At 30.9% G+C, this 22,422-nt stretch overlaps 2 protein-coding genes and 1 non-coding gene across 6 annotated transcripts; 1 reads left to right on the forward strand and 2 right to left on the reverse strand.

Annotated features, from left to right (window-relative positions):
- The first annotated feature begins 4,083 nt into the window (after positions 1 to 4,083).
- Positions 4,084 to 5,965, forward strand: LOC133669420 (frataxin, mitochondrial). Its single transcript, XM_062089545.1, has 5 exons — positions 4,084 to 4,381; positions 4,507 to 4,579; positions 4,670 to 4,717; positions 4,813 to 4,907; positions 5,599 to 5,965. The coding sequence occupies exons 1-5, from the start codon at positions 4,149 to 4,151 to the stop codon at positions 5,726 to 5,728; spliced, it is 579 nt and encodes a 192-aa protein (XP_061945529.1). The 5' UTR covers positions 4,084 to 4,148; the 3' UTR covers positions 5,729 to 5,965.
- A 7,097-nt stretch (positions 5,966 to 13,062) lies between these two features.
- LOC133670170 (zinc finger protein CONSTANS-LIKE 2-like) lies at positions 13,063 to 16,459 on the reverse strand. Of its 4 annotated transcripts, none has more exons than XR_009834020.1 (3): positions 15,808 to 16,459; positions 13,918 to 14,058; positions 13,063 to 13,623 (listed from the first exon to the last, which is right to left on the reverse strand). XR_009834020.1 is itself a non-coding variant. In XM_062090675.1 (2 exons), the coding sequence occupies exons 1-2, from the start codon at positions 16,321 to 16,323 to the stop codon at positions 14,029 to 14,031; spliced, it is 546 nt and encodes a 181-aa protein (XP_061946659.1). In that variant the 5' UTR covers positions 16,324 to 16,459; the 3' UTR covers positions 13,063 to 14,028. The 4 variants fall into 4 exon arrangements, 2 of the variants coding, with proteins under 2 accessions (XP_061946659.1, XP_061946658.1); XR_009834019.1 differs by having other exon boundaries at positions 13,063 to 13,841; XM_062090675.1 differs by having other exon boundaries at positions 13,063 to 14,058.
- Positions 16,460 to 21,102: 4,643 nt separating this feature from the next.
- On the reverse strand, positions 21,103 to 21,184 carry TRNAS-UGA (transfer RNA serine (anticodon UGA)). The gene has a single exon. It is a non-coding gene; the product is annotated as a tRNA-Ser (tRNA).
- Positions 21,185 to 22,422: the final 1,238 nt, after the last annotated feature.

A 22,422-nucleotide genomic window follows, 5' to 3' on the forward strand; every position in this document is an offset into this window, starting at 1 on the left:
GGATTCGGAGTGTATTATTGTCTAGTCCCTTGATTTTAAGAGCAATTATAACCCAGTCCTTTATTTTCAAAAACTTACAACTTGATCCCTTAACTATTGTTAATTAACCATCTTCTTATTAAAATATCTTGGTTTTTTCTCTAAGCTCTTATTATGCAGGTTCTTCTCTAAGGAATTACACTGTCGAAAGGATCAAATTTGTGGATTTTATAGAAAATGAAATGCTGATTGACAAAGAGCTTTGGACGGAAATCACTTGCCATCGATCAGGTGCATGAAATTCATATATCAAATTAAACCACAAAGAAAAAAAATATAGAGTTACAAACCAAGAATTAGTTACTTTTGACTTTAAATTCAAGAACCCAGATGAAGAAACTGAAACAATTATATAACTCCATTTATGAATGCCTTCAGCTAGCTGACATAAGAAGGTCTGAAGCAGTATAAAGAAAATCTTGTTTAATAGTTTTGTTCTACTAGCATAGAATCACTTCACAGTACAATGTGAAGTTGATAGTTTATAAAAGGAGTATGTCCCCTAATTGCTAGAATCGCACCAGGTTATATATATATATTGACAGTAGAATTAAAAATTAAAACAAATTCTCAGTTTCCAACCTTAGATCTTACTCCTTATGAAGTTGTTTGAAGTCCAAAGCTGAAAATGGACACAAAAGCATCCATTATAGGCATCTCCTCCAGCTTTTGTTATCGAAGCCCAAGTTTTAAAGAAAGATTTGACGACTGAATTGCCATCACCAATTGCATGGCGGAGGTGGAGGTCCACACAAATGCCTGAATCTGGAAAGAGTGTTACTTGAAAACTAGAAATTGGAACCACTAGCGTTTCATGTGACATCGACAAGTTGAGGGAGAAAGGATAGGAATTCTGTCGTATTTCGTGTTATCTGTTTCCCAGTGAGATGAATAAAATCACTACTCGACTCTGCGAAGATTAATGAGGCAGAATCACGTTCTAAGTGACGAATTTCAGGCTTACCAGAATTTCCAGCAAAAGGGTAGTAGTATTTGAGGGAGAGGGACAATGAATGTTTAAGGCTTTGGAATGATGGACTCGAGAAAATGGTTCTTGGAGATACTGGTGCATTCGAAGAAGAAGAGATGTTTGGCTGACGAGTCAACCATATATACGAAGATCAAGAAAGGTGAGAGGGAGTGATTTCTCGGAGGTGGTACCAGGTGGTGGAGAGACTTGACAGTGTTGAAGGACAGTAACCATGTTGTATGATTCCATATCGGGATACATAGGCAACAAGTTTTAAGGATATGCTTCTTTGCTGTACTTGCATGTTAATATATATAGTAGTTAGCCTATGTTGCATGCTAGTGTTTTTCTTTTCTTTTTTTTTAAATAAGTAATTAATACACATTAAAGTAAAGGTGCTTATCATGAATATATAATTGTTAAACACAAATATGTCAACTGTCGTGATATAATTGAGACACTACTGGTGTAGTGTTATGCTGTCGACAATTGTCTGCTTGCCATTCTATGTTTTTTAGTGCATGCATGCACTCCCTGGACAAGTGTATGATCTTATACAGATGGTTCCAACCACCATTTTTTCAAATCCATAGGGCAGTGAGGTTTTCAAACACTTGGTTCCCATGCAGTGATCGATCGATATAGTTGGGTTTTTAATTAAGACGTTATTCCTCTTGTACTCCCCTCCTCTCTTTTGTGTGTTTTTTATATATATATATATATTGATTTGAATATTAAATTTTAACGTCAATCAAGAATAATTAAATTTAAGAACTTAATTAAATTTTTAATAGATTTTATTAATTCTCCTAAGTAATTTGAATTATATTTGCTCTAGTTGATTTTATCTTTCTTTGCTCTAGTTGTTCCTTTGTATTAATTATTTTTCATCAAATCTCAAATATCGATATTTAGAAGTTTTTTTACAAATAATAGTTTCTAAGATTGATGGTTGAATTAATTAGAAAAGATAATTTTTTGGCTTAAAATTTTTCAATTTCTATTTCTATTCATTCGCTATTGTTAAATTATTCATTGAAATGAGTTGTCAATACTCTTTTGCTGTTAAAAAAAATTCTCCATTAGCATGCTCCTTGTAATGACCATCAAAGCATGGATTGTCCGGTTAAACAAAATTACGGGAAGCCATGAATTTTATTTTGTTTGAACACTTATTAGTTTGAAAAAATTAATAAGGTCAAAGCTGTTGAAAAAAAAAATTATTCGTCAGCAATAAGTGAAAAGTCTGCTGCTTGTTTCAGCAAGGCTAATGAGCTTACTGTAAATCAAGTTTCTGCTTGTTTGACTAGGTGGAGGTCTATTGCTGCCACGCATGTTGATTACAAGTGAGAAGGATGCTGCTTTTCAACGGATCACAAGAAAAAAAATATGTGTAGACGTTGCTACTTCAAGCTGTGATAGAACTGAAGCTGTACTGCATGCCGTAAGAAAAAAATCTGTGATAGGAAGGGTCTGCACTACCGTGAAAAAACTGCTGCTTGAACGGAAGCTGCGCGAGGAAGGGTCTGAACAAATATAATTGCTACAAGCTACTGTTTGCTTTGAAAAGAGACTATAGCAGCTGCTGAAAGGGTTTGGAACTGCTGTTACATGAAGAACATTGCTACTGTATCTGGTCTGCTGCTGAAAAAAAAGTTAGTTGCTGCTGTTGCGTGTTGCTGAGTTGGGAGCTGGGAAAAAAAAGAGAGAAACTTGCTACTTCGCTGATGCGTTTGGAGGTTTTGTTGCTGCTACTGCTGTAATCGAGTTGCTGCTGTACTCATCTACTGCTGTCAAAAACACTGATGCGTTTTTCGACTGTTAAAGAGAGAAAGGCTGTTGTATTTTCTCTCTCCTAATTAACCTAAGCTTTAATACAGAAACAAAATATACACAAGTATTTGGAATTTGCCAAAATTATTGATTAATTTACACTTACAAATATATTTATAGAAAAATTACATCCGTATAATCTAATCCATCAAGAACTATATATTTATCTTGTTTTATTTATTAAAAATATAATAATATTTTTAATTTAGTTTATATATAATTATTCTGTATTTAGATTAAAATATGAATATAGAGATTAATGAGAATTTTAATTTTTTTTATATTCATATTTTTTGTATTAATCCAGATTAATTTAACATAATCAATTAATCTAATATAAATAAATATGACTATAGATAAATATAATTAAAAAATCAGCATCCTAAAAACAATCAATTGGTCTTAATTAAACTCAAACTTTGTGTTTAAGAGCCTCTTTTTTTTTGTTTTTAAAATATTTTTGAAAAAATTATTTATTTTTATTTTAAATTAATATTTTTTTAATATTTTTAAATTGTTTTAATATGTTGATATTAAAAATAAATTTAAAAATTATTTTAATATATTTTTAATTAAAAAAACATTTTATAAAACAATCTTAATAACAATACCAATCAGAATCTAAGTTTCAATAGCTTTTGCCTTAGCTGTGGATTAAATTTTAATTTTTGTCATCTATATTAGTTGTAAACTTGGGCCATAGCAATGAAAGTCCCACTATTAAAATTTGATTTTTGTCATTATTTTAGTTATAATCTTGGACATCTCAACCTCTTCAAAACCAGCTTAATTGGAAACAAAAAAATTCAATTTAGCATATGATATTTGTTTGTTAATTTATAATTCCAATAATTTGAAAACTATATGATCAAATTTGTTCCTTCAAATTTTGAAATCAATTACATAAAAAAAATATCCACTTAAAAAAAAATATTTTGAGATTAATTTTTATCACTAATTAAAACATAGAAGATTTGTCTTTCATGTACTTTATATTATATTTTAGAAGTATATAAATTAATATTAAAATTAAAAAAATAAATTTATTTCATATATTTATATTTATTTATTTAACTAAATAAATTTTCATCATCTTCATTTTTTTATTTCAAGAAGTAACAAAATATTGTTTGTAATCGATCATACGAAAATTATATAATTTTCAATGCTTTTGGTCCATCCCTTGCACAAATCCATTGGATGCAAGCCCAATAAGAAATTTGATCCAAACTTAAGAAACCGAGCACATAGGCTTGCTAAGACAACAACAGGCACCACCGAAGTACCAGGTTTTAGCAAATCATCAATGGCTTCAGAGCTGCAACTTTCTGTCAGAAGGCTCTCCGCACTTCTAAAGCACTGCTTTCCTTCTCCTTCTTCATTCTTGGTCAGGTCACGTTCTCTTCTTATACAATCCTCAAGAACTATCAACCACCATTCAAGCAGTCATTCTCCTCCTCTTTCAAGAACCTTCTACTCTTCTCCCTTGTTAAATCTCAACTCAACCGACACTGAAGGTCCTGCTGCCATTGATTACCGGTAGGTTTTTCGTTGCAAGTCTTGTTAAGGGGCACCTAATGTCGGATTTTGTTATCTGGGTCTTTTTTGGTTTGGTTAAAGGTGGTTTTTTTATGGTTTTTTTAATTGATTAAAGTGGGATACAGTTCGCTTTTACAGGAGGATGAATTTCACTCTCTAGCTGATTCAACTATTCATGACCTTCAAGAGAAATTTGAGGTTAATTTTTAACTTTCCCGGCTTTCAAATTAATGGAGTTTGAAGCTTTTGTTGTTTTTTTTTAATAATGAGTTTTTGGTTTTTGGACAGGAATATGGTGATAGTGTTCAAATTGATGGCTTTGATATCGATTATGGGGTGAGTTGTTTTTTTTCTTTGGTCGTTATTGTTTTGAGGTTCTGTTTTGATTTGAGTTTTGTTGTTAATGAAGTTTTTTATGTGGTTTTTGGTAGAATGAGGTTTTGACTCTAAAGCTTGGAGATTTAGGGACTTATGTGTTGAATAAACAAACCCCGAATCGGCAACTTTGGTTATCTTCCCCTGTGAGGTGTGGAATTTTCTTATTGCTAGCTAGTTCAGTTCGTACATTTTTATATGTTTGATTAGGATTGTGTTTTAAGTACCATGTGATGTTGTGTAAATGATTGATGCCCTTTGGTTGAAGGGGATGATTGTGCTGATGTTCTCTCGTTTGTTTGTCTCTTTTGATTTTTGGAGTGAAATTGAACATGTTACTATAATTGTGGGCGGTCAAATGGCTGTGAAATTAGGTTGGAGGAAGTTGGTTAGGACTTGCGAAAGAATTGTTGGAGGTTCTAATGAATCTGGATCTAAGTTGAAATAGTGAACATTGTTGGTTAAGTTGTATATATTAGTAGGTTTGGAAGCAAGTAATGTGCTATTAAAACTAAAACAAAAGAACTCCATGCTATCATTGTAATCCTTTTTCATGCTGATTCACTTTCAGAACCAAAGAAAGTGTATAAAATTCGTGTCCCTTTCTTTTTTTAAGGATGAGCTTTTGATGCTGAAAGTTCTGTTTGGTAGTGTACTTTATTGAACAATTATCTTGAGCTAGAATGTTTTTGCATTAATGCTTGTCTCTCTTTAACTTTTTTCTTTGTTATCTATTTAAGTCAATGGCATTATCAGATATTCGTGCTGCCAAATTTAGTTTTTTTTTTCCACCCTGTTTTTCTTGTTTGTGATTTGACTGTTACGACCTGGTTTTCTTGCAGTGGTCCATCAAGGTTTGATTGGGATCGAAGTGCTCAAGCTTGGGTGTATAGACGGACGAAAGCAAATTTGTTAAATGTCTTGGAAAGTGAAATGGGGCAACTGTTTGGTGAACCTATCAAACTTGCTTAAGAAACGTTGCTAATTGAATTATAAGATGTATTGCGGAATTTCTTTTCCTGGAAATTTATATGTACTGTTTTTGTGCTTTGATTTCTTTTCTAAATCATTACTGTATTGTTCCTTTTTCAGTTTAATGTAGGGAGAAAAAAACCCTAGTAAACCAGAGTTTCCTTCCAACATTTTTATTGGTCCTATAATTCTCATCCGAAATAAGAAATCAGAAATTCTCTCTTGTCTGACAAATAAGTTTTTTGACTTCTTATCCTGTTTTGGCATGCATTCCTAAAGATTGGTAGTTTTTGAATGGCGTGTGCTGGTCCAAATAGGAATGTCTCGTAGCATGGCAACTAAGCTATACCACTTTGGATTCTTATTCATGGAAACTCAGCAGATGGAGCAGGCATATTCTCAAATGTGATGCACTTATATGGAGGGATTCATTCATATAATGGAATGAGCCGTATAGGTATTGGAGCATTGGAGTTTGGAATGAACTACTTTTAGCTTGATTTGTGAGATGAGATTCAACAATATGTTCATGTATTTAATTTTAGTTTTGTGTGGAATGAAAATGAAGCTATCTCACTTATTCTGTATACAATAGTTTTATAATTTCAAGACAAGTGGTAAATATCTCAGGACAGGACGACCAACTAGCATTGTGGCCTAGTGATCTGGATTTTGGATGTGTTTTGATAAAAATGAGAGACCAAGATGGCATTTATACTCTTCGAGGGCCTTGCTGTGTCTTCATGAGACTTCACTGAACCTTTGTCAATGCTCCCAAGGTCACATGCCTTCTTGCACTAAATGATTGATCGAGAGCTTTTGTTAGAAAATCATTGCAGTGTGCGAACAAGGAAGGTTATGCAGAGGAAGGTCGGTGGTTAAAAATGTCAAGTCTCGCATTCTTTGCAAATTCAAAAGCATACTAGGAAACAAGTGCTGCAAGATGCTAATTGGATCGCATGAGAAATTTGCTCATGAACAGCACGTTCATCACCAGTGGGTGGTTTGTACGGAAAGATGCTCTCGTGAATTTACATCAGTTGGTGTTAGGAGGTGGTGCTGCTGGAACAGATTACATCAACATGCTGCATCTGAGCTTCAAAACTTGAGTGGTAAAAACAATGATTAATGTGGTGAATTTCAGGAAATATTTTTTAGAGTATGTGCATTTGTTATGGTAGAACTTACAGTGGTTGCAGTATAAACAATCAGGTCATTGACCTGCTGCCTGTTCAAGAGAAAGCTCAGACACGAAGGTAAATCTTATTTCTTGCTGTGAGTTTTGGACAGAAAGAGAAAAGTAAAGTCTTAAGTCTAATGACAGCAGAAGAAAATGAGTGTCAGGGTACAGAGAGAACCTTTTCAGTTACTAGTCTGATATAGTAACCACAATTTTTTGTTTTTCTTGACCTGTGGCCTGCCATTGATAATGCAACTAAAGCATGCCAAGTTGCCTAAGCAGTATTTAGATGGCTCATTGTGATTTAGTGAAATTTCATTTGAATCACTTCCTGGACTTTGGCAATGATAGCATGGGATTCTTACATATTCATTTTTATTCTTAGAAATTGCTACATTTTTTCCACGAAGTAATAGTGTTGTTTTTCCATAACGAGATGGGTGATTGATAAAAGTGATCACCTGCTCCAACTGAAAAATTCTCAGCAGAAAACAAGCCTTGACAGGGAGGGTATGGACCTGTATACTAGGAAGTTAAGTTTCATCCTCTTTACGTTCACCATTACTTTCTTAGTTCAACGTCATTCTTGCATTAGCTTCTAGCTTTGGAACATTTCAGAAATTCTCTCCTGAACATGATCACATATGCATTATTGAAAGAATTGCTCAAGGGCTTCAGTACCTGCATAGATTGTTAAAAATTAAGAATTATTCATAGCAGCATTCTGTGGCCAGTGAAATGAACCTCAAAATTGGTTTTTGTTATGACTGCAGTAATAGCCACTTTATTGCAGTATGACTTGTTGCACTCTAATCAAGGCCATGCACCAAAAGATAGCTCATATCGTGTAGATTTCAAATTTAAATTTTATTTGTTAGAAAAATTATAATTCAAGTGATGGAAACAAAAGGGTTTATGATTCAACCATAAGCCGGAACATCAATAACCAAGTTTTACATCTAACCGTTTGCTTCCCTATCTTTTGAAAAATGCGCTTATTTGTGTCCTGAAAGGGTTGTGGATTCATAGACTTATTTCTTTTCTCAATTTTAGAAATATATTACTGCATCTTAACAACTGCAAATAAGTAGGGGAATGTTTATAGTTGTTGAAATGCAGGCTTGTCTCTAAGATTGAGAAAAGAGATTTGTATGTGTGCCAACATCTTTGTTGCTAAAAAACAAAGGAAAAGAAATGGGTTTTAGTTGTAAAACTTGTTGATCAATGTTTCAAGCTTTCTTTGTCAGTTGAATTATGAATCTTCAAGCAAGTAGAAATATAATGAATTGACATGCTATAAGCTTTGTTTTAGTTTATATATTACATGATCATGATGAGATTATAACGAGTAAAACTGAAACAGAGTGACTAGTGGTTGGAAAAGAAAAAACAAATACAAGAATTACCTGGCCTAGCTATATTACATTTTTTTTAAAAAAAACTTTTTTGGTTTTGACTGGAATATGATGCTAGTGTTCAAATTGATGGGCTTGACATTGATACGGGGAGAGTTTTATTTTGTTGATTACTGTTAAGGGTTTCTTTTGATTAGAGATTTGTTGTCAGAGAGTTTCTGGTATATGGAATTTTTGTCGAATGAGAATTTGACTCGAAAGCTCGGGGGATTGAGAGACTTGTGTTTTGAATAAGCAGACCACAAATAGGCAGCTTTGGTCACTTTCTCCAGTGAGGTATGGTTGTGTTAGGCTTGATGTTTTGGTTGTTATCTTGTCTATTTGACCATGCTAATGTGATTCAAATGTTGCGTTTCGTGTGGCATGATGTGTGATTGCGAGTTTGCCTTGTTCAATTGATTCTTTCTGGCACTTACATTGATATTTACCTGATTTCTTTCTTTGTTTCGTTGAAGTTACATAAACATACTTTCGGTTGAACAAATGTGAATCTAGGTTTTAGAAAAGTTTTGATTACATGCTGAGAAACAAGAGAAATCGTGGTAGGTTTTTGTAAATTTGATTGGAGCTTAATATCAGATAAATTGAATGGTAAAAGAACATTGATTAGACCTAAGTATCAGATAAATTGCTTATACATGGTTGGTTGACAAACATTTGATGCAACTGAGGATCATTTTGAACATTGTGCCAATTTCCGAGGGTGGTTTGGTTTTCTCTGCAAGGAAATTAGTGGTGTAGAAATAAATGACGACTGCCTTGCTGTTCAAAACTGTGCCTTTCTCTAAACATATCAGTTTGTTTTGTTCTTCAATCTCTGGGATTTGATATCTTATTATCTTCATACCTCCCAAGTTTTCCTTCTGGATTGGTTGGTTGCCTCAGGCCAATGCCGATCTTGCTACCTCTATAACAGGTTTTGAAATTTAAGCGTCTTGCATGGATATACCTGAGCAGCAAGCCACATTTAGCTGTGGTGCACTCTTATGGCATTGCTTTCTAATACACCTTCTTTGCATTTTGACGGAGAGACATTCTCATCATCTCTCTATAGTTCTGCTTAGAAAGTTCCTAGGGTTGCACAGTACTACTGTAAAATTAGGATGACTGAAAGAGTTGTCGTCACCATTATCCTTTCTGCTTGCTACTTCCCTCTTGGTACCAAAAAAGAAAGAAAGAAAACAAAGTTCGTGTCATTTCTTTTCTTTTTGGATACGCTTTTAATGCAGACTGTTTATGTTTGTAAGCTCAACACTCATCTTAATCTAATATGCTCTTGCACTAGCAAGCTCATCTGCATTTTTCTCCTTGTACTCTTTGAAGCCAATTGCATTATCAGGATATTCATGGCCCTGAAAATTCAGTTATCTTGGCACTGATTTCTTGTTTCTCCCCTGGCAGGTACACTCTGGTTTTCATGCAGTGGTTCTTCCAGATTTGATTTGGGTTCAAAATGCTCCAAGCTTGAGTTTATAGACCGATGAAAGCAATTTTTTGTTAAAAAATATTAGAAAGTGAATTGAAGCAACTGTGGTAAACCTGCCGAACAAAATATTTGAGAAAATAACACAGTTCAATGAGTCGCATATATTTTCAATAACTCGAGAGTCGTAATTGATATCTGTGATATGCTATTTGGAGGGAAGGGAACTTAACATGATAGCTACAGATAGTAGAAGTGCTTTTCACAAGCAAGTGAAGATAGGATCGGGAAGTTGCAGTGTCGAATCTTTGCTTGCCTCTTTGTCCTTCTCTCTTCGCAGGATAAGTGTTTTAGCCGCATGTTATGTTGCTTTAAAGCCTTCGGAAGTGAGGTGGGAATTGCCTTTCAGGATGTATTTTTCATGATTTTTGTTAATGTACGTATTAAAATAATATTTTTATTATTTTTTATATTAGTATATCAAAATAATAATAAAATACTAAAAAATATTAATTTAAAATCTTTTAAAAAAAGTTATTTTTTTCCAAAAACATTATATATAATTGAGCAAGTATAAGTCCAAATCTAACTTTGTAGGATCAAGTGCTATAATTATTAGACTTAGAATGAAAAAGAATGATGCGAGACCACCAGACTTAGTATGTATTTGGTATTCCGATTGCATATGTTTTTTTAAAATTGTTTTTAATTAAAAATATACTAAAATAATATTATTTTTTTATATTTCTTTTTATTTTTTATATCAGGATATTAAAATAATTTTAAAAACATATAAAAAATATTAATTTAATATCTTTTCAGATGAAGATTAATTTGATAAACGCTTTGAAAATCAAATCTTAACACAAAAACAAACATTTGTTAAGTTTTAATCAACCTAGTTTGTGTAAAGAAACAAGAATGATTGATTTTGGCCCTGTAAACCACTAATCTGAGAAAAAGCCAATGAGGAATGGATCTTAGCCACAATTGCACTTAGCTATTATTATTAACATAAAGTGAGGGGCAAAGGACATTTTTATTTATTTATTTATTTATTTATGATGTAGTTAATAAAATTGAAGGGCCAATTTGAGGAGTGGTGCCAAAATGATCCTCTATCACTCAAGGTGGATGGATACATAAATTAAATTGCATTTTACTATATTATAAAAAAAAAACACAAACATTTAAATAAAAAGGAAATTATATGGTCATTATCAAAGATCATGAGATCACGGTCAGCAGAATCCTATGATCAATAGTTAATTATAACTTTTATTAAACTAATTTTTTATAATATCGAAAATAATTAAATGGTCCCTTAACAAGCATTGACTATAGTTAATTTAACAGTATTTTGTTTTGAAAATACATTTTTTTTCCTCATCGTATCTACTTCTTTAAATAAAAATAAAATAGAAAAAAATATAAAATAGATGAAGAATTAATTGATTACTTTCATAAAATAAAGGGACTGAAAGATCAATCAAAGCCCCCACCCCAGCAACAATATCAACGCGGTTGTCAAGAAAATTCTCAGGAGGTGAACACCACCAACCACCACCACAAAACACCGACTCCACCTCAAAACACTCAATCAATCTCCACCACAAAACCCCACTTGGTTTTTCTCTTCTTTTCTCTCAAGTGATTCTTTTTTGTTGTATTTCAAGGGAAGTTTCCTTGGCAACCGTTAATCCCAATTATTATTTTTTATATATATAATTAACAAAGTAATTAAGACTCTTGATTGGTTGGCTCGAGCATGCTCTATGGTGGGAGGACTTTCCTCGACCACAATTTCTTGCAAGACTACATTATTTTAAAAACTAATTATGGTTTTAAATTTTAAATAAAGTTGAATTCCAACACATAAAGATGTTCTTGATTGATGTGATGGCCGGCCAAAAACTTTATACTATTTCGTATTTATTACTACTACCATATGTTTATTTATTTATTTATTTATTTTTATTTAAAAGGTGAAGTAAAGATGCTGCCTGCCCCTCTTCTGTTTACATCAACTTGGCAGGCGAGCCATGAAGACCATATGCTCTCTGATATTTTGGAGAGAAAACAATTTAAAACTCATAGATATCTCCCCAACCAATGTTGACATTTTGTAAACCAAACGAATGAACTCTAGGGAGGTCGTTAACTGCGTGTCTAATCCTCATAGGTTACTCGCTAGCATTGTCATAAAAATCTGGTTTAGATTAGAGGTGACCTTGATGGCCGCGTCAGTGAATCCCTTCTCGGTTGATTCAGTAAAAAACTTTCAGAAAAAATTATTTTAATATTTTTTAAATAATTATTAAGATGTTATTTTGATTTATCCAAGTTAACTTCCTGAATTCATGATCTAGGTCATGATCTAAGCCGAGTTTAATAACTATATAGAAATTAGCATTATAAGTCAATTAACAATTCACTAATTTAACTCATAACTTGATCAAAACCTGTTTTGCCTTTTTTTAAAAGAAAAAATCAAAATAATAATTTTTTTATCTGAATTAACCCATTCAATTTGTGATATAAGTTATGGTCTAAACCGAGTTTAATAGCTTTGCTTGATAGTTAAAATAAATTCACTAGTTTTTTTTCTTATTATTATCTTTTGAATTTGGATTTTGAAGTTTGAAGATTTTATTAAGAGTTTATTTGGTTTTGCTGTGTTATATTGTAATTATAATTATTATATTGTATTGTGAGTGTTGCGCTATATTGTGTTATAAGATTAAGCATATATTAAAATGTTTAGTAATGAAATGACATATTGTGCCATGAATAAAATCACTTGACTGTTTTAAATAAAATTGCTATATTGATAAATTTTTTTATGATTTAACATTATTTTTTTATCTTTTAAACAAAATAAGTAAATTTTCATCTTGAAAAGCATCATTCCCCGATGCTTTATAAAGTGGATGTTTTTTAAAGTAAAAATTTATATAACTTTAAACATATATTTATTTTCCTTATAAAAATCATCTCCCATTCTCAAAAGTTAAACAATTGATTTTTAAAATCATTACCAAATTATTTTTTTTATATACTTTTAATTGCTTTGTTTTAAAGCAAAACATTAAAAATAAAAATAAAGATACAAACACGTTCTAAGTGTATGTTTAGTACTGTAATAGATTTTCCATTTAAACAAGCATGTTTAAAAAAATTATGATATTTATTAATTAATCAAATATTTTTAAAATTACAATTCAAGTAAAAAACAAGTTTCAATCATACCTCGTCACACTACTAAACAGATTTTAAATATTTCTAAACGCACCAAAATAATATGATGATGGGTATGTTAAAATAAAAAAATCTTAATTGATGCAAATAAATAATTACCCTTATCCTCCAATAAAAATAATAAGAACAACAAAGGCTAACCACACAAATTAAACATAGTTATTTACTCTAATCATTGATAAAGAGTTAACCATGGCCACAGCCACTAACCGAGGAGATAAGGCTTCTTTCCCCCCTTCCTTTTTGCCAGTAATATTCAAATCTTTTTATCTTTGATTTTTCCTGATAAACTTTTATTTGTACTTAAAAAGGAAGATTCCCACGAATTGAAGAAATCACCTTGAATTTCAAGATGTGATGGTGATATGAAATTCAAACTGAATCGTTCTAAAAATATATTTATATAGGAAAACACGTGTCAATACTTTTTCTAATATAAATAAAAATTATTTTAATGTATTGTTAAATCAAAAAATAATTTTAAAGAACATTAAATAGCGTTACGACACTTGTCAAATCAAGTGGTTTGGTTGGCAGGGCTTTTCTCAGGATTGGAACTCGTGAGGCTTGAAGAGCAGAGCAGGGCAGGCAGAGACTTTAGGTAGTTTGTATCTTGATCCTGTTCAGAAGCAGCTTCTGTTTATTTATATATATTAAAAATTAAAAAAGTATATTTCAAAATATATTTTCAAATAAAAAATACATTTTAAAAAATAAATAAAAACTGGAAAATAGAAGGACAGACACGACACAGGCTCAGGGCTGCAGAGAGGTCCCCCAGAAGGGCTTATGTTCTCCCCTAAAGTGACTCAACATTGGCCATAGGTTATCTGACACCTGACATTTTGCGTGTGATGAGCGAGCAAAACCCACCTCTCAATCAAGTGGATGGAATTTAAAGTTTCAAAAATACCTTCTGTGCACCACACTCAAAGCTGCTGCTGCTGCTGCTGATACAGCAATTTTCTTTCCTTTTCTCGACATGGAGGAAACGAAAGCTGCTCTCCATTATTCCATATGCCTTCTAAATATTCTTGGAAATCACTCTGCCACGCTTCATCACAGAAATAATCGTCAATTTCCCATTTTCTATAATTACTTTCAATGATAAAAATAGCAAGAAGGATAAAACCCTGTTATTAATATCCCGTGATAGAAAAAAAAAAAAATACATGCTCATGGTCGTGTTTAAAAATGTAATTACAATTATTTCGTGTAAAAACATATTAAAATAATATTTTTTATTTTAAAAAAAATATTTTTAATATTAACATATTAAAATAATATAAAAACATCAAAAAATATTAATTTAAAAAACATAAAAAATTCTTCAATTTTTTTAAAAGCATTTCTCAATCTCAAACACAAAAATAAACAAAATCTAAATAAATAAAAGAATGAATATATATAATTTCAAACCCAGCAATACAACATCATGTTTTCTTTATCCTTTTCTGTTTTATTAGTATTTTTAAAAAAATTTAAATTTTTTTTAGATCATTTTGATGTATTTATATCAAAAATAATTTTTATAAAATATTATTTTAATATATTTTTACATAAAAAAATACTTTAAAAAATAAAACTAACAAAGATGCTTTAATCGACATGTGCCAATTGCACCTCTCAAAATTATTTACCTACACAAAATTAAAAAAAGAAAAGAAAGAAAGAATGCTCGCCCTATCACCTAATTTCTATCTAAACAAGACCTAAATAGAGCTTAAGACAAGGCTGTGGATGCCAAAATATTTCCCCATACAATAAAAAAAAGACGTTGTCCTATGAAGAAAATCAAAATGACTCCAACGTAGATAGTCCAATATCAATGAGACAAATAATATTAATAAAATAAATAAATAAATGTCACATCCCTGTTTTTTCCTCTAATCATGGAAGAAACCCCAAGTCCCTACCATTAACACCATTCCAAAAAATGGGCTCGCACCAAGAACTTGCGAACCAGCACTCACTCCTAACATGATACAAGTTGATTATGCTTTGGCTTCAACATGGAGAAATCATGGAGATAATTAATTAAGATTTAACAACACAATTAATTAACCAAATGGTCAATCAAAGTCTCAAAAGATCCACAGCTAAACAGCCCTAACCTCCTGTTAATATCTTTGTTAGAAAAGGTCAAACTACTAAATACTAGTAAGGACATCCCTAATCTTCCTCAAATCGTACGGCTAATATTCCTCAACAAATCAACATCAATGGCTTCGAACCCTCCACCCAATCTCTCAACAAACTCAGCAGTTCTCTCCACCCGGCTTAAACCGTCGGGTCCAATTCCTTTCTCTTTTCTTTCAAAGATCCCCTCGTAGAAGAACTGTAACATTCAACGGGAGTAGCTGTGTCTCCGTACATCCGTAGAGAATACGAACGGTTGAGATCATCCTGCAATAATCAAAACCCGCTAAGAAAATACTAGTTCCAATTCCTACTTGGACAATGCAACAATTCTTTTATTGCGTAGATGAGCTGCTTATTTTATATATATATATAAAATAAATCTCAAACTCGAAACGTGTGCTCGGGGAGTAACTAGTGCTGCGAACACGGATATCAGTTGATGAGCTATTATAATTTGACCATGAAGAGATTTCAGTTTTGCGCATACTGATCTGAAAAAGCCTGACGTTAAAGTAAGAATTCTTTAAGAAAATGGCTCACCTTTCCGATCAAGCTAAAAACAATGCATCATAAACACTAAGAAAATAAAAAACTACCCACTAACGACAGTTCAATTGGTATATCGATCAACTCATCCCTGCAAATTTGGGTAAAGGCATACCTGGAGACGTTGTCTTTTGAAGGAAAGAACATTAACAGACTCAACAAAATCAGCATCGTCATCATCATCAGTACTGGTACAAGAACAAGAAGAGCTTGCAGATGGCGGTGGAGGTGGTGTTGTTGGTGACCATGGCACCACCTGATTATCACCATCACCACCGTCTTCATCACCACCGTCATCATCATTAGTATCGCTATCGCTATCGCTTTCACTGTCACTATCTTCCTCTATATCATCTGAACTTCCATTCTCTTCTTGTTCTTGAATTTCCCGATTGTTATTCTCATTTGAAATCATACATCTCTCACATACAGACACAGTGTGCCCTAGTTGAGACCCAGAGGCTTTCCAAGGAGTTAGCGATTGACAAGACTGACAAAGAAGAGCACGAGCATGTCTAGCAACAAGAAAGTTGGCTCCATGGACTTTTGTATCACAGTTCCAACAAAGATTTGCTTGGTCTGATTCACAGTATGTTCTTGCTGGGTTCTTGCATAGCTCACACTTCTTCATTCTTGGGATTCTTTATTGGGTTTGATCTAAAAAATCACAAAGTTTTGAGCTTTGAGTTCTTGATTTTTGTGGATTTTTTTCTTCTCTTTCTAAGGGCAGGGAAGGAGTGGGTGAGGGAAGGTAAGAATGAAGGAGCAAGAGAAATGGAGGGTCTTAAGCTAATTTTGGTTTGGTTAGGGAAATTACCTTAGTGGGCTTTGGTTTGCTCTCCAATTTTTTCAGTCCAATTATACCAAATTATTTTTATGATGGAAATTGAAAAGAATAATTTAAGGCCCAAGCTCATATATTGAAATATAATTTTTTATAGATTTTAATAACAAAAAATAAAAAATATGTAATTTTTACAGACATAATCATTATGAATAACACCACACTTTATTTTTTAAATCTAATTAATATCTGAAATAATTATGCATTCTATCATAATTTAAAATTCTCGATCAATATTATTCTAATAATAGTTTAAGCATAAATACCATATTAGATTAACCGGTATTATTGAGATATATTCTATAATTATAAAAGTAAGAACGAATAATTAGTAGTACTATAACTTAAATTAAACAAGTTTCAAATCAGATCAATGATTGAAAATTATTTTATTTTGGCTCAATTAAACTATAACCACTAATGAAACTCAATGAATGTTTATTTTTATAGTATAACATGTTTCTCTTAAAAATTTTTATTTGAAAAAATATCAAATTAATTTTTTTATATGTTTTTTAATAATTTTAATATGTTGATATAAAAAATATAAAAAATATTATTTGAATATATTTTTAATTAAAAAACACTTTTAAAAAGTACCACCAACCATAACAACAAACAGAATTAACAAAATAACTGCTATTAATATTATTACTTAGAGGGAAAAAATATTTTTGAGTTGTTATGCAGTGTATAGGGGTAAAGTTGTCAATGACCAAACTCAACAAGAATGATAAAGACCTAGGGGTTTGTTAGATCAAATCTACGGACCCCAAGAATTTGTGGTGTCCGTCGCTGCCAGGTGTTGGGTCAATGGGACCCACACTTAGCTTCTGTGGTCCCATGCCCTTCTGCATCCCCAAGCCTTAGCTAGCAACAAGCAGATTTTCTTTTTTCAAAAAAAGAATTTTAGATTTTAGATTTTTTTCTTGGGATTCTATTGTGACGTGGCGTCCACGTGTCGAGTAACAGAGCTGAGATTCGATTTGCTTATGTGGTTGGATTTGGCTGAAGTTAATGGGACCCATCCACGTGGATCTCACCTGGTATGGAACTGCTTTGCTTGTGGTTTAGGTTTAGGCCCCTAGTTTTCCCGTTTGATTTTTGCCTTCTATTTTCAGTTCTTCCTTTGTCGGGGATAAGAACGAATTTACGTGCATACTCGGGTTAGATAGAGACCAAGTTGTTGTTTCAGTCTAGGTCTTCCTTCACCCGATTAATTTTTTATATATATAATATATTATTTAAGTTTTATCTTCATAGACGATATTGCATGCAAGTGTAGTTATTAAATTTGGTTAAATTTAAAGAATTAATTTGGTAATTTATTAATACAAAATCCGTTTTATATATGCTTCTGCCATCAAAAAGTTCATCCTCAGACGCAATTAATTCCAGTATCATCGATCGTCGGTCCTCATTCCAGCAGCGTCGACCTCAGTCTTACTTCCAGTAACTGCCAACACTCTAAGCTGATCATGCTTCCTCCTCCTTTCTCCATTGTCGTCTCTCTTAGGCAGATCATCATCACCAGAAACAACCTAGCTACTTGCATGGGAGCAAAGAGAGAAGAACCACATCAAAATGTAATCTAAAATACCTAGCACAAATTTACTACATGCATGGTCGACAAAGTCACTCCAAAATCACGATAAAAAAGCTAAAATCATTCTAAGAAATCCCTCGAAGTTGTTGATGAATCAGGTTAGGTATTGCTTGTTGAGATGATAGCTGTTAAACCTGCAACCATTTTCATTAATAACGATTGCAAGAAGCAGCAATCTCTCAATCCCAGCAGCTCCACCATCAATTTTAGATGCGACTAGCTAGTTAGGATGAGTAAAACTCAGCACAATGTGTACCAAGTCAAGACAATTGAATTTTAACCTGGTAAAGATCCATTTCAAAAAGGTTAGATTTGAAGTGGAATCTTCCAGCTCAATTTCTTCTTATCAACTTTAGCAACTTGGGGAAATATTGAAAAGAAAGGGCAAGGCTGAAAGTCAATCAAATATATATATATATATATATATATATATATATATATATATATATATATATATATAGGATGCAAATAATACCCTTGGCTTATTCTTTTGGACATAACAAGTTTGGGAAGTTTCTTTGATCTCAATGAGAGCTTGTATGTCCATTACCCAATCTTTGATGCCGTTCTCATCATCTATAACATCTTCTTGGTATTCGCGTGAGTGTTTGTTATGGTGTTACAATCTATTTTTTAAGATGTTTTTTTTTTGTTAATTTTTTATTTTAAAAAAGTTAAGTTAATATTTTTTAAGATGTTTTTTTTAATTAATTTTTTATTTGAAAAAAGTTAAGTTAATATTTTTTAAGATGTTTTTTTTAATTAATTTTTTATTTGAAAAAAGTTAAGTTAATATTTTTTAAGATGTTTATTTTTGAAGATTTTAATGTACTGTTATTAAAAATAAAAAAAAATAAAAAATATTATTTTGATATATTTCCAATTAAAATACACTTTTAAAAAATACTATATATCACAATATCAAATATAATTTTATAATTTTTAATTAGGTAATTTTTTTTATGTGTGTTTAGGGTTTTAGATCTCCAAAATAGGTGATGTGTTGCAAGTACATGCCTTTGGTTTTCAAATGTGGATGGGTATTAATTTTAGTTTGTTACTTTGGACTTTTCAAATCTAGGTGAGTATTTTAACTCATTTTAATTTGTTGTCATGGATTTTTAAACTTAACATGAGTGTTTATAATATATTATATATTGAATTTTTATTTAATTAGAAAAAAAATATGTATAATTCCGGAAAAAATAAATGCAAAGTTAAGAAAAGGACTAAACTACCCTACAATATAAGAATCAACTAATAATTAAAATGATGAGCATGTAACAATGAAAACTAACCTTTGAATGGAAAAAGAAAACATATTTAAGACCCCGTTTGTTTGTTGGAAAGTAGTTTTTTTTTTAAAGTGAATTCCGGAAAAGTAAATTATTTTTCGATATTTGGTAGTGTAATGAAAAATAAGTTGTAAAACGATTTCCAGTGTTTGGTTATGTCATGAAAAATGAGTTGAAAAATAACTTATTAATATTTTATTTTTTTCAAGTTTATTAAAATAATAAGGAACAAATTTTACAAATTAAAAAGTTGAATGAGAATGAAATTGAAAAAAAAATATAATTTCATAAATTATCTCAAATAAAATAAATAATAATCAAAATAATAGAGATCAAATCTAAAAAATAAAAAAAATTAAAAGATGAAGAAATTAAAATAATAATAATAATTAATATTCTATAAATTATTTAAAATAAAATAAGTAATAATCAAAAGAATGAGAATTAAATTTGATAGATAAAAAATTTCAATTAAAAATAATAAGGGAAAAGCAAATAAGAATTAGAAAAATAAAGACCAAAATTAATATAAAAATTAAATTCTAAGGGATGAAATTGAAAAATAAATATTCAAAATAAAATATATATAGCAATTAAAAGTTTGATGACCAAATTTGATATAATCAACAAATAATATGACAGTTCTAAATTTTTCATAACATCCGGAAAATGTTTTTCGTTTAAAATAAAAGAAAAACACTTTCCTGAAAATTAAACTAAATTTTTTTTTAACTAAAAAATATTTTCTGTTAATCAAAAAATATTTTTTATTGATTAACTTTTTTTAATAAAAAATAAATATAAAAAAATTTTAAAAATAAATTTTCAGAGAACAAACATACCTAGATAATAATAATGTCAAGAGAAATTGATGGTCACTCAGAAACCTCGTCGAAATCAGATGCCATGATAGCAAAAAGCAAAGACTCCAAAACTCGGTTTTATTAAAGTTTACCTCTCCTCAGTCCTCCCTCGCTGTCCCTGGCCAGCCTTTTGGGCACTAAAGAAATGGAGACTGGGCTGGCTGGCTTAGCTTAGCTTAGCTTGATTTGATAGCCACCACAACAATGTTAAAGGTTGTGGTGATGGTGCGTGCACCTGGGGCCCAGATGACAAATAGAACAAGTACTGGTCTGGTTCCCGCGTTAGACAACACGCCAGATCAAAAGTTGATTTCCATACCGTGTTGTAACGCGGTACAAACGCGTTTTATAAAAATTTAAATTTAATTTTTTTATATTATTTTAATATACTAATATTAAAAATAATTTTTTAAAAATAAAAAATATATTATTTTAATATATTTCTTGATAAAAAATACTTTAAAAAACAATTACTATATTTCCAAACATCCTGATCATAAAATTAATATAGTACATGTTGTTTTTATTTTATAAATAATATATAGATAAAATTTTTAAAATTGATTTAAAACCCAAATTAAACTTAACTTGAAATATATATATATCTCATATATTTTTTATTTTAATGTTGATAAATAAATAATATTAAGATAATGAAAATAAAAAACTAAATAATTAAATAATATATAAATACTGATGTTAATAACTTCATGAATAGATATTAATATAATAAAAACTTGATTCATTTGTTTTTAAAGGATAAAGAAAGAGGCGATCAGGAGGAGATAAAGAAACGGCAAAACGTCGACAGCAGGGTTCGAACCTGCGCGGGCGAAGCCCAATAGATTTCAAGTCTATCTCCTTAACCACTCGGACATATCGACGCTTGTGAATATAATCGCTCATCATGCTATATAAATAATAATATAATCTCGCTTCATTCACCAAGGTTTTTTCAATCAATATTTTTTGAAGTTAATTGGACTTGTACGAGTTCCAACGAATGAATCCCACCATGAAAACGCATCAGACGGTAATGCATATTCCAAGAAGGCGTGTGCCAGCCAGCCACGTACGATTAATTCTGGCCTTGCAATGTATAATTATTTTTTGCCAAATGTCTGCCTCTGTCTTTTTCATTTTATACACGCGCGCGCGGAGTTGTTGGTTTGGAATTTGGTAATAGTTGCGTATTACACACGCGCGCGGTTGTGGTTTAAAATATTGTTTTTTTTAATATATTTTATTTTTATTTTTTTTAATATTATATTAAAATAATCCGAAAAAATAAAAAAAAGAATTTTAAATTAAAAAAAGAATTTTGTTTTGCTAAATGTCTGCCTTTGTCTTTTTCGATATATACACACGCACACCCACCAGTTAAATTTCTAAAGGCAAGGCAATGAACTATTGCCCCTGCAATGAAGAACACAATTACACCACTAGGAAACATGCAAGGTTAAGTCTAGAGAAGTTTATGCATGCTTGAATCATTGGATTTAAATAGAAAATAAATTAGGTAGTGTTTGAGAGAGTGATAATTGTTATTTTTCAAAGTGTTTTTGCTAGTAAATACATCAAAATAATATTTTTTTAAAAAATTTATTTTTAACATCAGCACATCAAAATAATAAAAAAATAAAAAAAAAATAATTTTTAAAAAATAAATATTTCAAAAATGTTTTTTGAACGGAAAAACAAACATACGCGTTTCAAATAAAATATGTATCATACCTATGTTTAAAATATAGACATTATAACAACCTTTGAAATGCAAGATCAAGCAAGAGGCTCCATATCAAATTATGAATTGAAATCTTATAAGTAGTTGCATTTTTGGTGTAATATATTGATAATGAAGCTAGCGTTGGCTAATGCATTGATGGCCCCTTGTTTTCAAAGAAAATTCTACGGGAGAGGAGAGGCATTCAAGACTTTTAGCCCCACCGATCGTAGTCTGAGTGGCAAGTCAATTAGAAAGAGAGAGATTACCAATATTTTTTTAATTTAAAAATTTATTAAAATAATATATATATTTTTATTTTTAAAAAATTATTTTTAATATTAACACATTAAAACAATTTAAAAATATAAAAAATTAATTTTAAATATATTTTTTAAT

The sequence above is a fragment of the Populus nigra genome, chromosome 12 (assembly GCF_951802175.1).
Source record: "Populus nigra chromosome 12, ddPopNigr1.1, whole genome shotgun sequence".
Lineage (NCBI taxonomy): Eukaryota > Viridiplantae > Streptophyta > Magnoliopsida > Malpighiales > Salicaceae > Populus > Populus nigra.